Source organism: Ziziphus jujuba, chromosome 2, assembly GCF_031755915.1.
Source record: "Ziziphus jujuba cultivar Dongzao chromosome 2, ASM3175591v1".
Taxonomy (NCBI): Eukaryota; Viridiplantae; Streptophyta; class Magnoliopsida; order Rosales; family Rhamnaceae; genus Ziziphus; species Ziziphus jujuba.
Genome location: NC_083380.1, coordinates 10,373,020 through 10,395,958, shown reverse-complemented (window position 1 = coordinate 10,395,958; position 22,939 = coordinate 10,373,020). Strand labels below are relative to the sequence as shown.

The window sequence follows — 22,939 nt, the reverse complement described above, 5'->3', positions numbered from 1 at the left end:
CAAACCAATGAATATATATGCATGGTAGTGAAATAGCTAGCTTTTGTTAATAGCTTTTGTTTGTACATATAAAATATCGTAGACAAATTTGTGAAAATCGCTCATAAGATAGTATTTGTTTTGCATGAACTTTGGTTTTAAACATACCAATTTTACAAAATTTCAAACAATATTAAAAATAATTAAAATAAACGATGAACAGGTGACGCACAATATGCTTGAGAGTGGCCTGATACAAATAATGCAAAAAAAAACAAAAATCATCACAGTTATGTGCTTCAATATTTTAACAGATTATTTGATGCCAAAAGTAAAACAGATTGATAAATATTTTCACAAAACCAAAGGAAAAAAAAATATTTAAATAAAAGGTCAACAGGCGACGCACAAAATGCTTGAGGGTCGCCTGATACAAATAAGAAAAAAAAAACAAAAAAAAAGCTCTGTGATGCTGCTTAAACATTTTCATTTGTTATTTAAAGTTGAAAGAAAATCAATTGTTTAATACTTACTAAAAACCCCAAAAAAATAATAATAATACATTAATAGGCGACGCATAATAATTTAGCGTCGCCTGATATCAATAATATGTCTTCCAAAAAATTTTTTGGAAAAAACAAAAAAAAAAAATGCACAGTGATGCTGCTTAAACATTTTCACTTGTTATTTAAAGTTGAAAGAAAATCAACTGTTTAATACTTAGAAAAAAACCAAAAAAAAAAATTGTTACACTAATAGGCGACGCATAACAGAGTTTCTGAGTCGCCTTATATCAATAAAATGTTTTCCAAAAAATTTATTTGAAAAAACAAAAAAAAAAGCACTGTGAAGCAGTTTAAACATTTTCACTTGTTATTTAAAGTTGAAAAAAAATCAACTGTTTAATACTTAATAAATGCCAAAAACAAAAATAATAATACATTAATAGGCGACGGATAATGCTTATACGTTGCCTGATATGAATAATAAGTCTTCCAAAAAATTTTTGCAAAAAAACAAAAAAAAAAAAAAGCACTATGATTCTGATTAAACATTTTCACTTGTTATTTAAAATTGAAAGAAAATCAACTGTTTAATACTTAGAAAAAAACCAAAAAAAAAAAATTTCACACTAATAGGTGACGCATAATAGTGTTTATGCGTCGCCGTATATCAATAAAATATTTTCCAAAAAATTTATTTGAAAAAACAAAAAAAAAAACGCACTGTGAAGCAGCTTAAACATTTTCACTTGTTATTTAAAGTTGAAAGAAATCAACTATTTAATACTTACTAAAAATTTCAAAAAAAAATAATAATACACTAATAGGCAACGCATAATGCTTCTGTGTCGCCTGATATCATTAATATATCTTCCAAAAAAATTTTTCCAAAAAAACAAAAAAAAAAACACTGTGATGCTGCTTAAACATTTTCACTTGTTATTTAAAGTTGAAAGAATATCAACTGTTTAATACTTTGAAAAAAACCCCCAAAAAAAAAATATTACATTAATAGGCGACGCATAACAGTGTGTATGAGTCACCTTATATCAATAAAATATTTTCCAAAAAATTTATTTGAAAAAACAAAAAAAAAAAGCACTTTGAAGCAGCTTAAACATTTTCACTTGTTATTTAAATTTGAAAGAAATCAACTGTTTAATACTTACTAAAAATCCCAAAAAAAAATATAATAATACACTAATAGGCGACGCATAATGCTTCTATGTCGCCTGATATCATTAATATGTCTTCCAAAAAATTTTTTGCGAAAAAACAAAAAACAAAAAAAGCGCTGTGATGCTGCTTAAACATTTTCATTTGTTATTTAAAGTTGAAAGAAAATCAACTGTTTAATACTTAGAAAAAAACCAAAAAAAAAATTATTACACTAATAGCCGACGCATAACAGTGTGTATGCGTCACCTTATATCAATAAAATATTTTCCAAAAAATTTATTTGAAAAAACAAAAAAAAAGCACTTTGAAGCAGCTTAAACATTTTTACTTGTTATTTAAAGTTGAAAGAAAATCAACAGTTTAATACTTAGAAAAAAACCAAAAAAAAAAATTATTACACTAACCAGCGACGCATAACAGTGTGTCTGCGTCGCCTTATATCAATAAAATGATTTCCAAAAAATTTATTTGAAAAAACGAAAAAAAAAAAAGCACTGTAAAGCAGCTTAAACATTTTCACTTGTTATTTAAATTTGAAAGAAAATCAATTGTTTAATACTTACTAAAAACACCAAAAAAAAAATTTTACACTAATAGGCGACGCATAATGCTTCGGAGTCACCTGATATTAATAATATGTCTTCCAAAAATTTTTTTGGAAAAAACAATAAAAAAAGCACCGTGATACTGCTTAAACATTTTCACTTGTTATTTAAAGTTGAAAGAAAATCAACTGTTTAATACTTACAAAAAACACCAAAAAAAAAATTTATTACACTGATAGGCGACGCATAATAGTGTGTATACGTCGCCTTATATCAATAAAATATTTTCCGAAATATTTAAACATTTTCACTTGTTATTTAAAGTTGAAAGAAAATCAACTGTTAAATACTTATAAAAAACGCAAAAAAAAAATGTTACACTAATAGGCGACGCATAACAGTGTTTATGCGTCGCCTTATATCAATAAAATGTTTTCCAAAATATTTTTTGAAAAAACAAAAAAAAAAAAAGCACTATGATGCTGCTTAAACATTTTCACTTGTTATTTAAAGTTGAAATAAAATCAACTGTTTAATACTTACAAAGAACCCAAAAAAAAAAAATAGTAACTAATAGGCGAAGCATAATGCTTCTGTGTCGCCTGATATCAATAATATGTCTTCCTAAAAATTTTTTGGAAAAAAAAAAAAAACCACTGTGATGCTGCTTAAACATTTTCACTTGCTATTTAAAGTTGAAAGAAAATCAACTGATTAATATTTTCAAAAATCCAAAAAAATATAATAATTTAATAGGTGACTCATAGAGTTTGTTATGCGTCGCCGGATATTTGTTAAGTGGAACGAAAAAAAAATTAAGATACAGTAAGTTTTCTTAAATATTTTCACCTATTTGGAAAGTTGAAAGAAAATAAGATTGATTAACAATTATCTTTAGTGTAGCATTTAAACAATACAATTGATAAAAAATATACGCACTCTATTAAAGGTGACTCTATTGGGCTGAATATTCAGCGACTATCAGTCTTATGCGTCGTGTGTTGTTGTTTCTCGCGACTTCTCGACATCAACTTTTTTCTTATGCGTCGTCGATTGGTCGAATTTTTACTGACGTATTAACCTCAGAGTCGCGGTTTTATTTTTTTAGACGCATTTATCTCGTAGCATCGCTAATAATGTGTCGCTAGAGCTTAATTTTCGCATAGTGAAAGAACTATGATTATCATTTTTCTTGCAGAAACGACTGGATTAGAAACAGTAAAAAAAATGTACGGCAGTAATTGAAGTGCCAAAAGACCAATAATGTGTGCATCAATTATTGTTTGAAGATTTTTTTTTTTTTTAAAATTTGGTATTTATACATGTGCCTCTATTTTTGAAAAGATGTGTCTTGGTTTTTTTTTTCTTTACACTTTTTTGGGTGACAAGACATTATTTTTTATTTAGGTAGACCTGGCAAAAATAGAATAGTCCAATGACATCACATTGATTGATATATTGTATTGGATCTATATCCATGTTATATAATAGAATTTAATAAGTTAAAAAATTCAATAATAAAATTATTAAAAATATAGTTTTATATCCAAGGTTCAAATTTTAATTTGGGTAAAATCTTCCTTCTCCAAATTTATGATAAAAAAAAAAAAAGTTAATAAAGTTTAACAGGATAAGTAAGGATATTTTTGTAATTATGCAAACTTTATAATATTAAAAATATTTAGTTTGTTACTTAAATATATACTAATTTAATTTTTTTTTTAATTTAAATCTTTAAAAATCTAAAAACAAACAAATTTATTTACAATATTTTTTTTAAAAAAAAATCATTTGATTATTTGAAATCTAACTCAAATTTTATGTATATTTTTAATGAAGTAACAAATCAGATAACGAATTATATGATAATTTAATGAATGAATTTTGGTTTACTTCCATATATAAACTTAACGATCGAGTTTAAGTTAATTAAATTTAACATGAAAATTATTCAAAACGATATATTATCATGTCTATTTACAAAGTTAATATCATTTTATTGAGAAAAACTTCACTACCATGGTTCCATGGTCTAGTTGATCCAACTCCCTTTAAAATATACACAATACGGAACATGTCAACATAAGTTGTCCATTTCAAATTCTAAAATCATGTAAAAATCCTTAATTTTATAAAGATGAGATCAATAACTACTCTATGATCATTCATTATCATATAATTTTATTTTAATACTGCTCGATCTTAGGTAGTGATTTGGAATGGATTAATATGGATCGTCCATCATATTAGCTAATCATACCAACAATTGAAACAAAATGTCTTAACAAAAGAAGGATTAAAAATGAAGTATCTAATTGCTATACCTCTCAATGGTGCTTTTAGCCAAGGATATGAAGATCTAGTTATATATTATGCCACATCCGGTCTTTGCATCACTGTGCTTTGGAATGTGTTTCTCAATTATTCTGTGCAGATTATTCTATATGAATATATTTGTGTGGCTATTGAAGGAAATATAATGGAGTAGTTATTTTATTTTATTTTATTTTTCTTGAAAAGGAGAAGATTAATGGTTTACATTTGGATTTTTCAGAGATTATATATATATATATATATATATTTTTTTTTTTTCCTTCGTTATAGAGAATGTTAATATTATCGCTCATAAACTTGCAAAATATGTTTTGAGTTTTCCTAACGAATCTACTCGGTTAGATGATCGGCCTGCGTGGCTTTATCTTTTAATTTCAAAAAATGTAGCAGTATCTTCTATAGAATAAACATTGACATGATTCAGAAAAAAAAAAAAAAAAAATGCAACATTTTACACCCAAATAATGTAACCTGTCGCCCTCATTCATTATAACAAGGTACATGACAAAACAAATAATTCATCCAAATATATATATATATATATATATATATATATGTATGTATATAAAACATTAAAATAGATCATCTAAGAACAATAAATTTGTTGGTTAATTTATCGGGAGTGCTAATTATTATAGTCATTCATACTATTATTTATTTATTTATTTGGACAATAGACCTATCCATGTTTTATTGTATAGTTCTACAATGTGACCAAGCCTCCACTCTTGATAATAATGGTGCTCCAATCTTTTGATGAGAATCTAAATGACATATCACCCAATCTGTTGGCAATAGGATAATAATACTTGAAACTTAGTTTTCAAGCAAAATTTGCCATGGAAATTTATAGATTTGAAGGCATATCAAAGGATTAAAAACTGGATCTGATTTTGTTTGATAATTTTCCAATAAATCAAGACCCTTTTCAGGAGAGAAACTTATTGGAAATCAAAGTACAAACTATTCATAACATCAATGTCTACAAGTCACAGAACAAGAAATTAAACATGGAAAACTATTGCATGTAAAAGAAGATCCTCCAAGCTTATTCATAAATAGACGGACTAATTAGGAGAATATGGTATTGGTAGGACATGGAGAGGAATTTTCTTATAAACACTAAGTCCATAAGCTTCACTCATATCTAACTCATCACCATCACCATCACCAGGCAACTTCCAATCAAACCAGAATAAAAGGTTGGCCAAAACGTATTCAATGGAAGCAACTGCAAATGTTATCCCTGGGCATCCTCTTCTTCCACTGCCAAATGGAATGAATTGAAAATCCTGACCTTTGAAATCAATACAGCTATTCTCAAACCTTTCTGGTATGAATTCTTCTGGCCTGTCCCATAAACTTGGATCTCTTTGGATTGCCCAGGCATTCACAAACACTTGTGTTTTTGCAGGAATTTGATAGCCTCCCACATTGATAGTTGAGTTTGTTTCTCGAGGTACCAATAATGGAAGTGATGGATGAAGTCTTAGATTTTCTTTTACAACACATTTTAGGTAATCCATTTGATTAATATCATTCATATCTATTTTTTTCTTTCTCCCCCCCACTCTTCTCACTTCTGCCTGGGTTTTCTTCATTATTTTTGGATTTCTCATCAGCTCTGCCATTAACCATTCCAATCCTGTCGAAATAGTGTCAGTTCCACCAACGATCATGTCCTGCAATTATATGTACAAAATGACACAGGTCTGTGAGAGATTATAAAAATAACGGTTCTTAGCACTGTTAGCCCCCCAACTATTCTACAGTTGCGCTTTGATTCTTTATTTTTTTTTTTGAAACTTTGGTCCCTAAAGTTTATTTAGATGCACTGTTGGTCTTACTAAATTACTTTTTAGCAGTTTTGAAGTATGTAGTGCACTTAATGTAATAAAAAAGTAATGAAATTACAAAGTTAGACAACCCAAAAAACCCTTGCATATTACATCAAATGCACTATACATCTCAAAATTGCTATAAAATAGATAAAAATAAAAAATAAAAAAAATAGTTTAAGGACAAATAATTGTGCACCAAAAACTAAAGTTTAAGAACGAAAATACTTTGAAAAAAATATCAGAGATCAAAATCCAATTATGGAGTAATTAAAGGAGCTAATAACTCTAGATATAATAATAAACCACCTCTCTTTCAATAATAATAATAATAATCAACCACCTCTTAATCACTTACGCTTACATAATAGAGCTAAGATCCAAGCTGAGGTTGTGTGTTCAAAATTAGACTACTCTTACCAAAAAAAAAAAATACACAAAAAAAACTCAGTTGAGATTAAAAATAACCAGGCTAATTATAAGTAAGGAGAGTTGTATAATATAATGATGATCTCCCTTTCTTTTGAGAATAGTGGTAATTCATAAAACATGAAGAGAAACAGAGTACATATTACAGAGAGAGATCAATAATACCGTTAGAAGTGCTTTGATGTCAGTTTGGGTGAGCTCAAAGTCAAGCTGCTTATCCTTTTGAACTCTGAGAAGAATATCCACAAAGGTTTTCATTCCAGAAAAACCACAATCACTTTCCAAAGCTGCCTTATGTTCATCAATAACTTGATCAAAAACTAGATTACATGCTCGAAAAGTTTCTTTCAAGCTTCCTATAAAACCTCTTAAAACATCAATCCAACTCAAAGAAGGGAAAAAATCTCCCACACTGAATTCCACAAATTGAACCATAATCTTCCTTGTTAGCTCTCCAATCTTGCTTCTACCATCTTCTTCCATAAAACTTTTCCCAACAGCACATCTAGAGACTACATTATTGAAAGTTGCCAATATCAGCTTACTTAAATTTATACAAGAACCACCATTAACACAAGCTTTGCGAATCCTATTCATCAGTGCTTCAACTTCTTCTTCCCTCACAGAATGAAAATCTTGAACCCTTTTAAGGCTCAAAAGTTCAAGAACACAGATTTTCCGAGCTTGTCTCCAATACTCACCGTAAGGAGAAAAAGCAACATCTTTGCATCCATAGAATAAGATTTTAGCTGCAGTGGATTGAGGTCGGTTTGATAAAGCCATGTCATGGTTCTTTGTCATCTCCTTCACCATTTCTGCCGAGGAAACCACAAGGGTTGGAGCTTGGCCGAGGTTTAAGTATATTAGAGGGCCATATTTCTGTGAAAGTGCTCGGAGAGAGCGGTGAGGGAGTGTTCCTAGCTGGTGAAGGTTTCCAATCAATGGTAGTCTAGGTGGAGATGGAGGTAAGTTGAGCGTGGAAGTGGAAGAAGATGTAATTCTGTGTATGATCAAAACCAGAAGGGAGAGAAGGAAAATGGAGACAAAATAAGGATGAAAAAAAGTGCTCAAGTGTAAGTATTGGCATAACCCATTCAAATATTGTAGCTCCATATTGTTTGCACCTTTTGGCTCAATGAATTTTTGCTTTTAGGATCGTTCATTTCTTATAATGTGGGAATGTGTGTGAGACTGTATATGAGAATCACTTCCCCTGCAGAAACAGCCGAATCAGACACCATCAAGAAACAATAATATATGTATTTATTTGATTAAGTAGACCAAACATATATATATTTAATAGACTACCATTGATTGGAAACCTTTTACGAGACGGTATCTTTAGTTATATTATTCTATAAATTATAGTGACGCATGTATATTTATTTATTTATATATTCTATAAATTATAAATTATATGTATATATATATATATATATATATTTATTGTATTATTCTATAAATTATATATATTTATTTATATATAGCTCTGTCTGTGTTGTCATAGGCCACCACAATTGGGCCTGATCTCTGAGTTGTCATAGGCCACAGATTTTGGGATGATTCCCGTGGCAATGCATGTGTCAGATTCAGACATAGTCTGGTAGGTGAGCTTTACATATATATATATATATATATATGTAATTTTTTATTTTTTTATTTTTTTATTTTTTGGTTTGGATTTGGATGAAAAATAAATCGTTAGCTCATATGTCATAGACAGGTTAGTGCTTTGGATTCTGATTCATGGCCTTAATTAATTGCAGAGTAAGTCTTCTTAGTTAATTGCAGAATTGCAGAGTTAGTCTTCTTAATTAATTGCAGAGTCAGTCTTCTTAATTAATTGCAGAATTGCAGAGTTAGTCTTCTTAATTAATTGCAGAGTTAGTCTTTGTGGCTAGTCTTCTTAATTAATTGCAGAGTTAGTCTTTGTGGCTAGTGGCAAGTGAAGTCTGCCATAAAAAATATGGATTGCTTTTCTAGTCTTCCATTCCATGTAGATCCAATTAACCAAAAAAAAAAAAAAAAACACTTTTCCCAAACATGTCACTTCCACCAACAAACATGTTCTGCAGGCTACGTAGAGATCCTTTAGCTTCAGCCACAATGTTTGAATGCACAAGTGTCTCTATGTGTGTTCTTGAGAGAGAGACAGAGATCATCATTTTAGACCACTAAGATTCCTCTGATCAGGTTGTCCCGACAGTTCAAAAATCAAGCATGCCATCTTTTTGGAAACTGGGGGAGAGTATCCAGAGTTCCGTTTAGTGAAAAGTGTGTTTGCTGAAATTTTATTATCAAAAAGTAGAACCAATAAAAATGATACAATCTTTGACTTTGAGGTGATGACGTTTTACTTCATTAAAATTAATTATTCGGTTTAACCACTATAATGTCCATGGTTCATTAAAATTAATTATTCGGTTTAACCACTATAATGTCCATGGTCTACTATTTATTTTTTACAGACTTTTTCTTTTTTATGGTTTTGATGCAAGTTGCAGCTAGTTATAGACTTTCTAGTCTATCATCCAAAGCTATCTGTTATTATATACTTCATAAGTCTCTTTCCATAAATCCCTTGACATTTCAATGCCATATATATATATATATATATATATATATATATAAACTGCAAAAATTGTCATTTGTTAGAAAAAAAATATATAAATAAAATAAAAGTCCTTTCCATCAGTTTAAGCTTTTTGGATTAATAGTATTTCAACATAATATCAGAACCAGAGATCAAAGAGATTGACTTACATTTGAGAAAGAGTGTTAGAAAAAAATATAAATTAAATAAAAGCCCCATCAGCTTAAAGTTATAAAAAAAATACAAATGTAAGGATCCAGACAGAAGACAAAAAGATGTGGATCTACTTTTGAGGGGTAGTGTTAGAAAAAAAATATAAATGAAATAAAAGCTCACATTCCATCGATTTAAGTTTTTAGAATCAGTGATATTTTAACATTTAACAATATGTTCTACACTGACTTTGTTTTAAAAAAGGGTAAGATTATGTAATCATTTAACAATATTGTTGCATAAGATTCATCATCTTTGCTTCGCATGAAAACCAAATCCTAAAGTTGAAGACATCCTCAGTTTGTTCGAAACTGATTATTCTGATTTTCCAACCAAACAATAAAGAGTTGTTTGAGAATGTTCTCAGGCTTCGAATTCCTTGTGTCTAAGATAAAAGCAGGAACTTCAACAAAATTAAAACGGAACTACAAAGGAAGAACTAAAATTTGACTCTACAATGAAGCGTAAAGACATGGATTGCTTTCTGAAGTATAAACACACTTTTAAATTAGCTTGGTTTCAATCTATTTAGCAGAAAATCAAGTACAAATTAATCATAACAGCACTTAATTTCTTACTACACCAACTCAAAAAAAAAAAAAAAAAAAAAATCAAAAAGTTTGGCGATGACAATTTGTTTAATTGACAACTTAAACTTTTGTTTCAAATTTATTTTAGTGAAATTCAATCATAAATAATATCATAAAAGCTACTTGTAAAACAACTAAACCAGAAATAAATACAAATTACAATTAACAAATTAGTAGCAACATAAGAGATTTATATGAGATTCACAAGGCTCAAATGGTGTGTGGTATAGGTATAAGATGAAGAGGAACTTTCTTCTGAAGTGTGAGTCCATAAACATCATCAAATTCAGCAGGCAACTTCCAGTCAAACCAATGCAAAAGTTTGCTATCACATATTCAGTAGCAGCAACCCCAAATGACATTCCAGGACATCCTCTTCTTCCAATTCCAAATGGAATGAATTGGAAATCCTGACCTTTGAAATCACCGCAGCTTTTCATGAACCTCTCTGGTAGAAACTCTTGTGGCTTTTTCCATAAATTTGGGTCTCTTCGGATTGCCCAGGCATTGATAAACACTCTTGTTTTTGTAGGAATATGATAGCCTCCCATTTTGATGCCTGTCATTGTCTCTCTAGGAAGAAGAAGAGGAGCAGATAAATGTAATCATAGATTTTCCTTTACAACACTTTAAGTAATTCATTCTATTGATATCACCCACATCTATCTTCGCCTTTTTCCCCATTACTTTTTTTTACTTCTTCTTGTGCTTTCTTCGTTACCTTTGGATTCTTCAAAAGCTCTTCCATTAACCATTCCAATCCTGTGGAAGTAGTTTCACTTCCACAAATATGTCCTGCAATTAATGTAAAAATAAGTTCTTGAGCTTCAATGCGACAGTAGGTGTTCTGTGTGAATTTTGAGAGAGAGAGAGAGAGAGAAAGAGATTTTGATACCAGTAGAATTCCTTTCAGGTTATCTTGATTGAGCTCAAAATCAAGCATGTCATCCTTATGGAGTCGAATGAGAATCTTTTGTATCAGGTTCACTGTTGTCATTTTCCAATGCAGCTTTATGTTCATCAATAACTTGATCAAAAGAACTGTCCAACTCTCTAGATGCTTCTTTCAAGCTCCTTATAAAGCCTCTCAAAACAACAATCCATCCCAGAGCAGGGTAGAAATCTCCAATGCTTAACGCCAATAATTGCAATGAGATCCTTCTCGAAAGCTGCCCAAACCTGTTGCTACCATCTTCTTCCACAAAAATTTTTCCAAGAACACATCTAGAGACTATGTTGTTGGAGGTTGTCACCAGCATTTCACTTTGATTTGTAGATGCACCATTTAAGGAAGCCTTTCCTATTCTTTTCATCAACACTTAACCTCTTCTTCCTTACCATACTGAAATTGTTGGACCCTTTTCATGCTTAGAAGTTCATGAATACTAATCTTCCGGACATGTCTCCAGTACTCACCATAAGGAGCATAAGCCCTGTCTTTGCAGCCATAGATTAAGATATCAGAAGCAGTGGTCTTTGGTCGGCCTGACAAAGAAATGTCAATGGTTTTAACAATTTCTTTTAGCATTCTGCAGATGAAACTATAAGAGTTAGAACTTGGCCTAAGTGCAAGAACATTAGAGGACCATTTTTTTCAGAGAGTGCTATGAGAGAGCGGCATAGGAGTGAACCTAGTTGATGAAGGTTTCCAATTATTTATAATCTTGGTGGGGATGGAAGTAAATTGAGTTTGCAAGGTGAGGTTCCAGTGCACATAAAGAAGAGCAGGAAAGACAGCAGGAGAACAGAAACAAGGAAGGATATTGCGAAACTAGCTCTTGGCAGAGTTGATAGGGCAATGGTAGTGGAAGTTTCAGTTCATCCACTAACTGCAGAAAGTTCAAGAAACTCAGGACTCCATTCTTATAGCAGCTCTTCAGTTGACTTGGGATTTTTTCACTTGTTCACCTTTCCTACAAATTATGCGGTACAAGACATTTATACGTGTGTATATATATATATATATATATATTTATTTATTTTTATAGTTCTCTCTGACATCTGAATTGTCACAAGCCAAGACGTTTGAGCATGATTCTTGCAGTAATGCATATGTTGGCTTGAGGATTGACAAAGTCCTCATTTTGGTTGTATATTAGGACTGACACAACTAAACATCGTAAGTCCAAATCCTAAGAAAACTGAATTCTAAACCAATACAAGGATAATTGACCTTACATGTAATAATTTTTTGGTGTTGGATGAAAAATAAATTATTAGCTCATATGTCATAGTAATGTGGTCGTTTTGGATCCTGATTCACAGTCTTAATTAATTGTCCATTTAGTTTTTCTTTTTTGGGTTTAATGTAGAGTCAAATTAGATGTAACTTACAAGTGACGTCTCTGCTAAATATATGGATAGCTTTCTAACTTTCCATTCCATCAATACCCAATTCATAAAACAGACTTCTTAGTTAGATTTCAAATTATTTAGTGAAAAACCAAGTAAACATACACTCTATAAATTAAAAGAACAAAGAACTATTGCTAGAAGAAAACAGAGCGATCATAATCTTGCATTGATGGATCAAGGTGAGTAGGGAACTGGTACAAGATTAAGTGGAAGTTTCTTATAGGCAGTGAGCCCATAAACTTCGTTCATATCTAAATCCTTTCCTAAACAACCATCACCAGGCAGCTTCCAGTCAAACCAGTATAGAAGGTTGGCAATCAGATATTCAGTAACTGCAACCCCAAATGTGATTCCAGGACATCCCCTCCTTCCAATTCCAAATGGGATCAATTCAAAGTCCTGACCTTTGAAATCAACACAACTGTTTTGGAATCTCTCTGGTAGAAATTCTTCGGGTCTGTACCATAAAATTGGATCCCTTTGAATTGCCCATGCATTGATAAACACTCTAGCTTTTGCAGGAATATGTTAACCTCCGAGTTCAATGGTTTTCGATGTTCCTCGAGGAATCAAAAGGGGAATTGGAGGATGCACTCTTAGAGTTTCTTTCATAACACATTTCAAGTAATCCATTTGATTGATATCATTCATATCCATCTTTGGCTTTTTCCCCACCACTCTTCTTACCTCTTCTTGGACCTTCTTCATTACCTCTGGATTCCTCAAAAGCTCTGCCATTAACCAATCCATTCCTGTTGAAGTTGTCTCACTTCCACCCACAAACGTGTCCTGCAGGCAATTTAGAAATGCTTTAGCTTCAACCTAAATATTCAAGTGCATGAGTATCTGTGTGTGTCTTCAAGAGAGAGAGAGAGAGAGAGAGAGAGAGATTAGACCAGTAAGATTCCTTTGATCAGGTTGTCTTGACAAAGCTCAAAATCAAACATGCAATCCTTTTGAAGTTTGAGGAGAATATCCATGAACACTTCCATATCGGACTCACCCTCTATACTTTCCAATACTACTTTATGTTCATCAATCACTTTATCAAAAAAACAGTGCAATTCTTCTAAAGTTTCTTTCAAACGCCCTGTTATGCCTCTCAGAACATCGATCCATCTGAAACAAGGGTAGAAATCACCTACACTAAACGCCATTAGTTGAATCGAAAGCTTTCTTGATAGCTCAGCGAATCTGCTCCCATCATCTTCTCCCACAAAACACTCGCCAATAACACATTTAGAGAGTACGTTGTTTGGTAATTGCAACCAGCATCCGACTTAGATTTACAGAACCATCGTTGAAACAAGCTTCTTGTATCCTATTGACCAACTGCTGCACTCTTTTCATACTCAAAAACTCATGAACGCTAAGTTTCCGAGACTGCTTCCAGCATTCACCATAAGGAGCAAAGGCCAAATCTTTGCATACTTGGAGTAAGATTCGAGAAGCAGTTGTCATGGGCCAGTTGGAGAAGACAATGTCATGGGTCTTGCCGATTTCTTTGACCATATTTGAAGATGAAACAACAAGAGTTGGAGCTTGGCCAAAGTGTAAGAGCATTAAAGGACCATATTTCAGCGATAATCCTTGGAGAGAGCGATGTGGGAGTGAACCAAGTTGGTGAAGGTTTCCAATTATTGGTAACCTTGGTAGGGAAGGAGGCAAATTGGGCTTTCCACCTGATCTACTACTACTACATACAAGTACATACAGAAGCAGAACAGAGAAGAGGAGAAGAGAAACGAAAAAGGGATGAAAAAGTAGCGGGTAGTAGAACTGCAATTTCTGCCATATTTGATGCAAAAAAAATGGAGAATCAAGAGCCATTCTTATTTTTAAGTTCATTGAATGAAGAAAGTCACATCACAAACTCCATTCTTATAGCTGTTCTGCATTTCAATAACTGAATTATCTTATGAGCAAGTTGCAACAATTTATAGAATCTAATGTAACAAGTAATAAAAGAACCAACTTCCTGTTAGCATGTTTCCTGCTTGTCGTTATTTCTGACATCAAGTCTCATGTTAAGAGTGTATTTTAATACCGACACCTATTAAACAGTTGCAGAGCTCAGATCCTAAGGTGGTTGTCCAAAAGCAGCTCAAATCCTAGGAAAAAAAATTAAAATCCTTTACCAAATCTATGTAGCTGCTGACCTATTCTGGATAAGTAGAAAATAAAAATGAACGTTTGGATATGCATGCATACTTTTTAAGTTTCGTTTTCAAACTTCACATTTATTTAAAGATCCAGACAGATCCATCACCAAGTTCATCGACTGAAGAAAGGTAAAAAATCCTTTACCAGCCTTTCCCACGAGAATTGCTGTTACTGTTTTTGCAACACATTACATATTTTTCTGTCAGCGGCGAAGAAAATGCACTCGTTCTGCAACAATATTAAAATACTTTTTTCTTTCCTTTCTTTTAACAAAGACCGAGACATCTTAAACATAGTAAACTCGTAAAAACACAACCTACGTCAAATTTCCCAGACTAGTTATTTAAAACAAAATGAATTGGAACACATTGTCTTTTTTATTGAACTTGAATTAAATTGCCGTTTGGCCTTCATTAGGCATATTTGCTATTCTGTCGACGGTGGACAAAATTGCGCATTTCAGTGCAACAATATATTTCATTCATGAATGGGTCGACTATTTACAACTGCGCTCTCTCACTCTCATTAACACTTTTGGGGCAAAGTTAGCCCCCCAAAATGCTAATCAACGCTAGCAACAAGCCGTCCTTATCTCCTAAGATGATCCTTACAAAAGAAGGGATGCCTAAGGGCATCACGGGCCGTTAACCTTTCTGAGGGGTCATACCTAAGCAGTCCCTGTAAGAGATGAATAAGATCCCCAGCTGAATGGTCTACGTGTTGCATTATAAGATTCTGAAAAAGAAAAAAATCATACTAAATAAATAGTTCATAAAAATTCAACAGGGCTAAAAATCTTTCAAACACGGAAGATGTTAACAGCAAGTTCTGAAACACAAACCTGAAGACGAGCTAGCTTCTGAACAGCTTTGATACTGTCTCTTGAGGTTGCACCCTCTGGCCAATATAATCTGCCCCTTCTAACATACTTCTCAGCATGTCGACTGACGATGAGAATAAAAAAGTTAGATTTACTACTCATTCTTCATATTTTTCCAAGCATATAATATAAAAGAAATCTCTTATTTTTTTATAATTTCCAAAACAAATAATAGGGAGCATAGCAGGATCACTCACTCTACTCTCTTCAAAATATGCTGAGGCATGGGACCAAGAACCCGTTCCATCATTGCAAGGTGCTCCAAATTCTCATGAGTTTGAAACAAAGCCTCACCCGTGCACAATTCAACCAAGATACAACCAACGCTCCATACATCACAAGGATAACTCCATCCGAGTCCTATCAAAACCAGCATGAAAATTATACACTACTGGAAACAAATGCAGCAATTTTATACCGACACTACAACCCTTACCAAGGATGACTTCAGGTGCACGATAATGCCGAGTTGACACAATATAATTCTGATCTTGACGCTCATAAGTTGTGCTACCAAAGTCAATCACCTTTACAGCACTAGACTTTGGCACCCTTTTATAGTAGGAACTATCTTTTGGCGACCGAGATGAATTCTGCAAACGGTAAAACAATAATTAAATAACAAAAGATAAATTGCCAGCTAGACTAATCAAAATAAATTACAAGAACCAATTTACCACGGTTAGGAAATAAAATGAGTAATGTAAACAAAAATACCTTGTAATCAGGGACTTTAACATAATCCGACGAAACAAGAAGAATGTTCTCAGGCTTCAAGTCGGTATGAATCAGACGTAAATCATGCATAACTGAAATTAATAGAAACTTCATCAGAGAACAGATAAATGTGAAAGAACTAACCGACACAAACCAATATAGTCCAGTTACACTTGTACATTATTATCTGTCTGTTATTTTAGGAGAGTGCTTATGAATGAAAATTTAATGACCCCTAATGGAGGTTATGACCCTTACACACACTTTCGAACATTCATCATCACATTCATTAAAAACCAAAGTAGAATAAATAATATATTTGGGGGATGGAGAAGAAACTAGCTAACACACATGCTACACACTCCAATAGTTGTCTGCCAATCTCACGGACAAGGTCAATAGGAAATGAGCGGTAATTGTTTTTCCGTAAGAAATCGTATAAGCTTGGTCCAAGCTTCTCAAACACCTGTTAAAACCATTTGAATTCACCCACAAGTTTTAACCCCCAAATTATTTGTGAGCCGGGGAAATCAATCCATCACAAATCAATCATATACTTACAATACAGATATGGTTACGATAGTCAAACCAGTTCCGTATTTGCACACAACTGCAAGGAATAAACCCATTTAACAAATGCTACAAACTTTAGGAAAGATTTTCTAATGTGTCAGCAAGCAGTAAAAGAGTAAAACAAGAACAACTACACACCGGTTGCCGCCTTTATCATGTTTTCCAAGCTGTTGCAGCACTTCAATTTCAATCATAGCTGCCTCGCGATACTTTTTGATTCCGCGTACAACTTTTATGGCAACCATTTCCTTTTTCTCTCTGTCCCAGCATTCCAAAACCTGACCAAAGGTACCTTCACCCATTTTACCCTGGATCTTATCTGCAATAAGGAAGGATAAAATTACTCATGCTTGCTTTCAGACATTCTAGGATATTATGTTCCCCAAAAATCAGTAACACAGGGTCCTACAGGCTCAATTTTACAATCTTATAAGCACTGAAATAACTTGTATTGAAATTCAAAATGCAAAATATAAATAGAACAAAACCTATAAAAGGGGCATCTTAGCCATGACTTAAATAAACATTAGGGTAATTAACAGATGCAAATTTCTTTAGTGATGGCAAGCGTAATTACAGCGTGAAGTTAAATTATCTCCAATGCCAAACATGTAATGTCCATCTTTGTCATCTTCTCGCCATGGGGGAGAACCATTTCGAGCAACTCCCTTTGGAAATAGAGAACAAGAACTAGTATTGTTGTCTGAGGGTGCGCTCAAAGAAGCAAAGCTTGCCAAATTCCCAACATCTTGTCCACAAAACATTCCTACCTGAGCCTACATACACCATTCATTCATGCACCACTAAAGATTAAATCAAATTTCTTCTTACCCAAATGCCCATACTCCAAATCACAACCCTTGACAGAATGAAAAAACAAAAACAACCGTACACTAGTAAAGGCAAACCATGTAAAAACCAGAAAGCTTCCAGAACGAACTACGATCTAGCAACCCCTGAATGATCTAAACTAATTATTACAAACAATTACAAAATAAATCCTTGATTCTAGCTTGGTAATATAATCAAAATACTTCTCAAAACAACAACGTTATCAAATTAATCTAATAGGATTCCAGTTTTTTTTTAAAAAAAAAAAAAAAAAAAAAGCATCAGCTGCATATTACGTCAATCTAATAAATTTTCCACCAAAAACCACAGGTAGATAAAAAGTTATTGTCTTTGGCATAAAATTAATATCTGATACAGAACATCTTCATTAGATTGACGTAAAATAACAGGTTTGAATAATATAATGTAAAAAAATGGTTCTTCTTTTTTTTTTTTTTCTAACGACTATTAGCCAAAGGAAAAAAACCAAATCTTGAATAACACAATGAATTCAAAAAAACCACAAAGATTGAGCCATACCTGATCTAACATACCTAACAAAAATTAAGTCCACCAGATCTAGCACCAAAAAAAAAAAAAAACAAAAGAATCAGATCTAAAGAGTTTCGGATCGAAAAGTATACCTTCGGAGCCTGAGGGACGTCCCAACCCAAACGCGCCCTCTTTCTGGGTCGGCGATCAAGGTGGGTGAGAGGAAACTCCGTCACGCGCTCCATTTCCATGGCCGTCAAAGCAAACACAAGCAGATCTAATGAAAAAAAATACCAGAGAAACAAAAAAAATACGAAATCGAATAAAAGAGAGGATAAGGGTTTGTTTTTTGAGAGACTGATAAACCTAACCCTAATTTTAACCTAACCTAACAACGAGGCGTGAGGCGGTTGAGATGAAATCTGACCGTCCACGTGTCTCGTCATAAGCCGTGCGTTTTTTATCAATCCGTGTTTGTCTAAGCTATTAGTACCATAAAAGCTCAGCCGATGTGGGGTTGTGTTTTAACTAGAGTTAGGTGTTTTTTCTTTTTTTTTAACCATGGTTGAGTTAGCTTTCTTTTGACGCTTTTTATTATGTCACTTTCACGAGCTCATCGGATACGCGTTCTTCTATTTCCTACTTCCGTATGTATACTAAGCTTTTTGTGGCGCGAAACGTGTGAGATTTTGATTGGCTCTGATGATTAAAATGGGTAATTAATTTTTTTATCTGGAAGTTCCTTCTGTTCGATCTTATATATCAGTGAACACGATTTAAGAAAAATAATAAAAATAATAATAAGTAATACAGAAATTTTTTTTAAAGTGGTGTACAAAATTTTTTGAGGTATTTGCTAAAATAAATTTGCACTCGTTTTAGTTTTTCCAATAAATTTCAATTATCCTTTGTTTAGTTCTTTCTTATCAATAATTTGACTATTTTATCCATATTGCTTTTTTTTTTTTTTTAATCTTTGTTTGGACATCTTAAATAACATAATTTTTTTTTCAAATACTAATTGAACTACAATTATGTTTATATCATAATGTCTATAACTAATCAACCATTGATATCAAATATCCAATTAATGCTTAAATTTTCAAACATAAATAGTCTTCATGGTTAATTTCCTAAAAAAATAAGTAATAAAAGTAATAGTAGGATCACCCAACAGAAGAATATATAATTGTTCACGTTACGTTGAAATAATGGTTAAAATATTTGTTTTTCTTCAAATTTGTATGTCCAAACCAAATATTAATTGAGTATTTTATACTAGAAAGCAATATAAAAAACAATGATGTTATATGGCATTTATTTTCTCATAGATTTATTATTTGGCATTTGTTCATTTTAATTTATTAGGTTGGATTGAGTTAATATTTTTTGCTTAACAATTCATTTAATTCATATTAATATTTCAACAAATAAAATTATTAACAAATCATCTTGATCCAGCAAATATATATATATATATATAAATATATGCCGGCTTACATTTTGATCCGGATTAGTGTGTGTATTTGGGTTTGGAAAATAAAAATTTATGGAAAGGAACAGGATGGGTGTCTAAGGTTTGCTACATAGGATTGGCAGGGTGAAGACACGCGCTAGAGGTGAGGTTGTGGGAAGCATACGTAGAGATCAGCCAAAGGAATCGAATGAAGAAAAGTCCACGGGACGGCATTGGTTGAACAACATGGCCATTCTGGTAGCGACGCGTGTTACGGTCTGTTTCGCTTCTCTCTCATTTTGTAACATTTTTTTTATTTTATTGGTAATTCAGTCATTTCCTATAACTTTAATTATTTATTTTTCCAATGAAGTTGTATTTAGAAAACGTGTGTGCCATTTAAAAAAGCGTTCAAAGATGACAACATATTTTTAAAGAATAAATAAATACTATTTTTTCTTCTACTCACTAAAATTTCTATTACTGTTTTGAAGGGAAAGAAAAATTTGTTTCCTTTTTTAATAAAAGTACAAAATTACCCATTAAAAAAAAAAAAAAAAAAAAAAAAAAAAGAGAGAAACGAAAGACAAGTACAAATGGGAATTTAAGGCATAGCTTTCGTCTCCCCAACGTTTACATACGTGCTAGAAGGTTAACATTTGAAAAAGTTGGATGGCCCTTTGATTAATTGATTTTTAAATAGTTTTTTATTTTATAAAATAAAAAAAATATTTTAAAAATGAAAATAAATTTGTTTCACCATTAATTTTCAAAATTAAATAATATTTTTTATTTTTTAGTTTAAAAATTATTTTCAAATATGACTGATCAAATATATTTTATTTTTATAAAATAAATAAAAATAGTTTTTTCTTTTTTATTTTTAAAATAACATTTTAAAAATTAAAAATAAAAAATACGAACGAACCGGTTTCTTTCTTGTTTTTTGTTTTATTTCTCCTTCTTTTTTTTTTCGTTCCTTAAAAATAAAAAAATAAAATAAAAGAGTATACTTATTCACCCAAAAAAAAAAAAAAGCAATGGAGTATAAATATACTCTTATCTATTTTCATTAATATAATTCAAAATTTTTCCTAACAAATTCAATAATATTTTGCTTTAAGAAAATAAATTTTGACTTTCCATTGTTTTAAGGTTATTATTTTATATGGTTAATAAAACAAACCATATTATAATATATCTATGCAATAATGAAACAAACATATTGAATCTTACATTCAATCTCAGATTTTTTTTTGTCTTAGTTATATTATCTATGGCTGTCTGCATTTGAATATAAATTAAAGTAGCAAAAATAATAATAATAATAATAATTGTCTAATTTAATAGGCAATAAAATAAAGGGGTGGAAAATGGTCTATTCAGTATTGTCCACACCAACCTCATGATTATCGGCAACGATGGGTGTGACCCAATCTCATCACTGTATCCCCTCTGTTATTTCGGCCTGCGATGGATCAGTGCTTAAATCATCTGAGAGGATAAGTTTTTGATTTTTTAGTTTGAAGTTTTTTTGGGACTTCTAAACTCACGGCCCTCATTCTATGTGCAAAGGTTATTTTGCAAAAGTTTCTAAAATATCCTTTTTTTCAAATCTTACATTAATTTGTTTGACCAAAATGAAAAATAATAATTGTTGTTTGAATAGTTAGTAAATGGAAATGAAAAAATATATATATGAAAAATAATAAATATTTTTATATAATAATAATAAAGGTAATTTTGATTTTTTTTCCTTGCATTTCCTATCAACTTTAAGAATAAAACAAAACTAATTAAAAAAAAAAAAACAATTCTTTCTATTTCCTCCCCCTTCTCTTTCATTCTCATTTTAACTAGCTACACAAAATATTTTATTTTTTTTTCTATTTTTTCCTATTCTATGAATCCAAACATGGTGTAAACGTGCATAACATATTATTCATTTTGTGTCTTCCTCAATTTTCAGGAAATTTTTTGTTGGAAGACTATTGGAAGATGCTAAGAGGGCAAATAATGGTTATCCGGTAACATATAATTAAACCACCCTATCAAGTATAATTTAATTTAAAACTAATTAATAAATAAAGTTAATGGGTAAACCTATAACATTTTAGTTTATTAAGCCCTTTTATTTTTAATTATGAAAGAAAGTTCATTTCTAATGTCGAAATTGTTTAGCTGATATGCAATGAATATTTCATTGTTGTTTATATCGATTTCATCAAACATTCAAACAATATTTAGCGATTTGTCAATATATATATATATATATATTTTTTTAAATTTATAGGGATATTTTGGAAACTTCATATAAAAAACTAATATTTTGGAAACTTTGAATAAAAAAACTATGTAAAGAGTAAAAATGAATCCGGTAAAAAGAGCATCTCTTTTTTTTTTTTATATTAAAAATGGGATATTCAAAATAAGAAATTTAATAGTCCTTAAAGCTATTTTTCTTTGGAAAATGATTTAAATTGAATTTTTCATCCAAAATATTGTGAAAAGAAAAAGAAAAAAAACCCTTTTTTACTAGATCATAGTAATTGATAATTTGTTAAACACGGGAAAAAAAAAAGGGAAAATATCAATGACTTCAATTCATAGAAGCTTTTATTTCAGATCCATTTAGAGAAAAATAACTAAAATATCTTTCTTCCAGTACAATTGGAGTTGGACCGACACAAATTACAATCCAACCTTGGCCGGGGTAAAATTTGCATTCTATTGCCATATTTATTTGTTATAATTGGTGGGAATACAATAATATGTTCAAACTACAAAATGATGATAGAATATTGGCAACTTGTTCTCCCAAATGCCGTAGAACTCCACGTTTTGTGGTAAGATGCATAATTTGGTCAATAGTAAGTAAAAAGGAATATAATATGATTCGTAAATAATAAATGGGTGCCTTAGTGCTAAACCAATGGTCAAGCTTCTAATTATTTATGTTCCAACCCATCCATTTCAAGGTTAGGCCTTTGCTCCCTCTATTACATACACAGATCTAATTAAAGATCCGCCATCGACATTTACTATTTGAAACTTTTTCTAATTCACATTTGAATAGATATATATATCAAAAATGCTATTATGGAGAAGTTGTATATTAACAACCATTTATATTTATTAGATTGCGTAGATTATGCAAATGTAATAGTTGTAAATAGTTGCTGTCCACCATGAGCCTGAAATATGTGAGGCAATAAAAGTAAGATCAGTGGAGAGAAAATGATATAACATTATACATAATATCAAAATCT

At 31.3% G+C, this 22,939-nt stretch overlaps 2 protein-coding genes and 2 pseudogenes across 5 annotated transcripts; all 4 read right to left on the bottom strand.

Annotated features, from left to right (window-relative positions):
- Positions 1–5,414: 5,414 nt before the first annotated feature.
- LOC107418323 (phenylacetaldehyde oxime monooxygenase CYP71AN24) lies at positions 5,415–8,037 on the bottom strand. The gene is made up of 2 exons (XM_016027010.4): positions 6,973–8,037; positions 5,415–6,222 (listed from the first exon to the last, which is right to left on the bottom strand). Exons 1-2 carry the CDS (start codon positions 7,918–7,920, stop codon positions 5,608–5,610), a joined length of 1,563 nt encoding a protein of 520 aa, XP_015882496.3. The 5' UTR covers positions 7,921–8,037; the 3' UTR covers positions 5,415–5,607.
- Positions 8,038–10,327: 2,290 nt separating this feature from the next.
- On the bottom strand, positions 10,328–12,103 carry LOC107418324 (phenylacetaldehyde oxime monooxygenase CYP71AN24-like; annotated as a pseudogene).
- A 590-nt stretch (positions 12,104–12,693) lies between these two features.
- On the bottom strand, positions 12,694–14,929 carry LOC107418325 (cytochrome P450 71A1-like; annotated as a pseudogene).
- A 249-nt stretch (positions 14,930–15,178) lies between these two features.
- Positions 15,179–18,630, bottom strand: LOC107418341 (serine/threonine-protein kinase AFC2). 4 transcript variants are annotated; one of them, XM_016027024.4, is made up of 10 exons: positions 18,367–18,630; positions 17,469–17,667; positions 17,030–17,210; positions 16,880–16,928; positions 16,670–16,784; positions 16,319–16,410; positions 16,038–16,194; positions 15,799–15,961; positions 15,563–15,665; positions 15,179–15,456 (listed from the first exon to the last, which is right to left on the bottom strand). In XM_016027024.4, the coding sequence occupies exons 1-10, from the start codon at positions 18,463–18,465 to the stop codon at positions 15,310–15,312; spliced, it is 1,305 nt and encodes a 434-aa protein (XP_015882510.1). In that variant the 5' UTR covers positions 18,466–18,630; the 3' UTR covers positions 15,179–15,309. The 4 variants fall into 4 exon arrangements, with proteins under 4 accessions (XP_015882510.1, XP_015882511.1, XP_024929504.1 ...); XM_016027025.4 differs by lacking the exon at positions 17,469–17,667 and having other exon boundaries at positions 18,367–18,628; XM_025073736.3 differs by lacking the exons at positions 16,670–16,784; positions 17,469–17,667; positions 18,367–18,630 and having other exon boundaries at positions 17,030–17,050.
- Positions 18,631–22,939: the final 4,309 nt, after the last annotated feature.

Bases quoted from the DNA above. Each gene is read 5' to 3' on its own strand.
- LOC107418341 (XM_016027024.4), bottom strand. From the start codon at position 18,465: ATGGAAATGGAGCGCGTGACGGAGTTTCCTCTCACCCACCTTGATCGC. The intron at 17,668-18,366 runs GTATACTTTTCG...TGGTGTATGTAG, and splicing joins ACGTCCCTCAGGCTCCGAAG to GCTCAGGTAGGAATGTTTTG. The intron at 15,962-16,037 runs GTAAGGGTTGTA...TGGTTTTGATAG, and splicing joins TGCACCTGAAGTCATCCTTG to GACTCGGATGGAGTTATCCT.
- LOC107418323 (XM_016027010.4), bottom strand. From the start codon at position 7,920: ATGGAGCTACAATATTTGAATGGGTTATGCCAATACTTACACTTGAGC. The intron at 6,223-6,972 runs GTATTATTGATC...ATATAATTGCAG, and splicing joins ACATCAAAGCACTTCTAACG to GACATGATCGTTGGTGGAAC.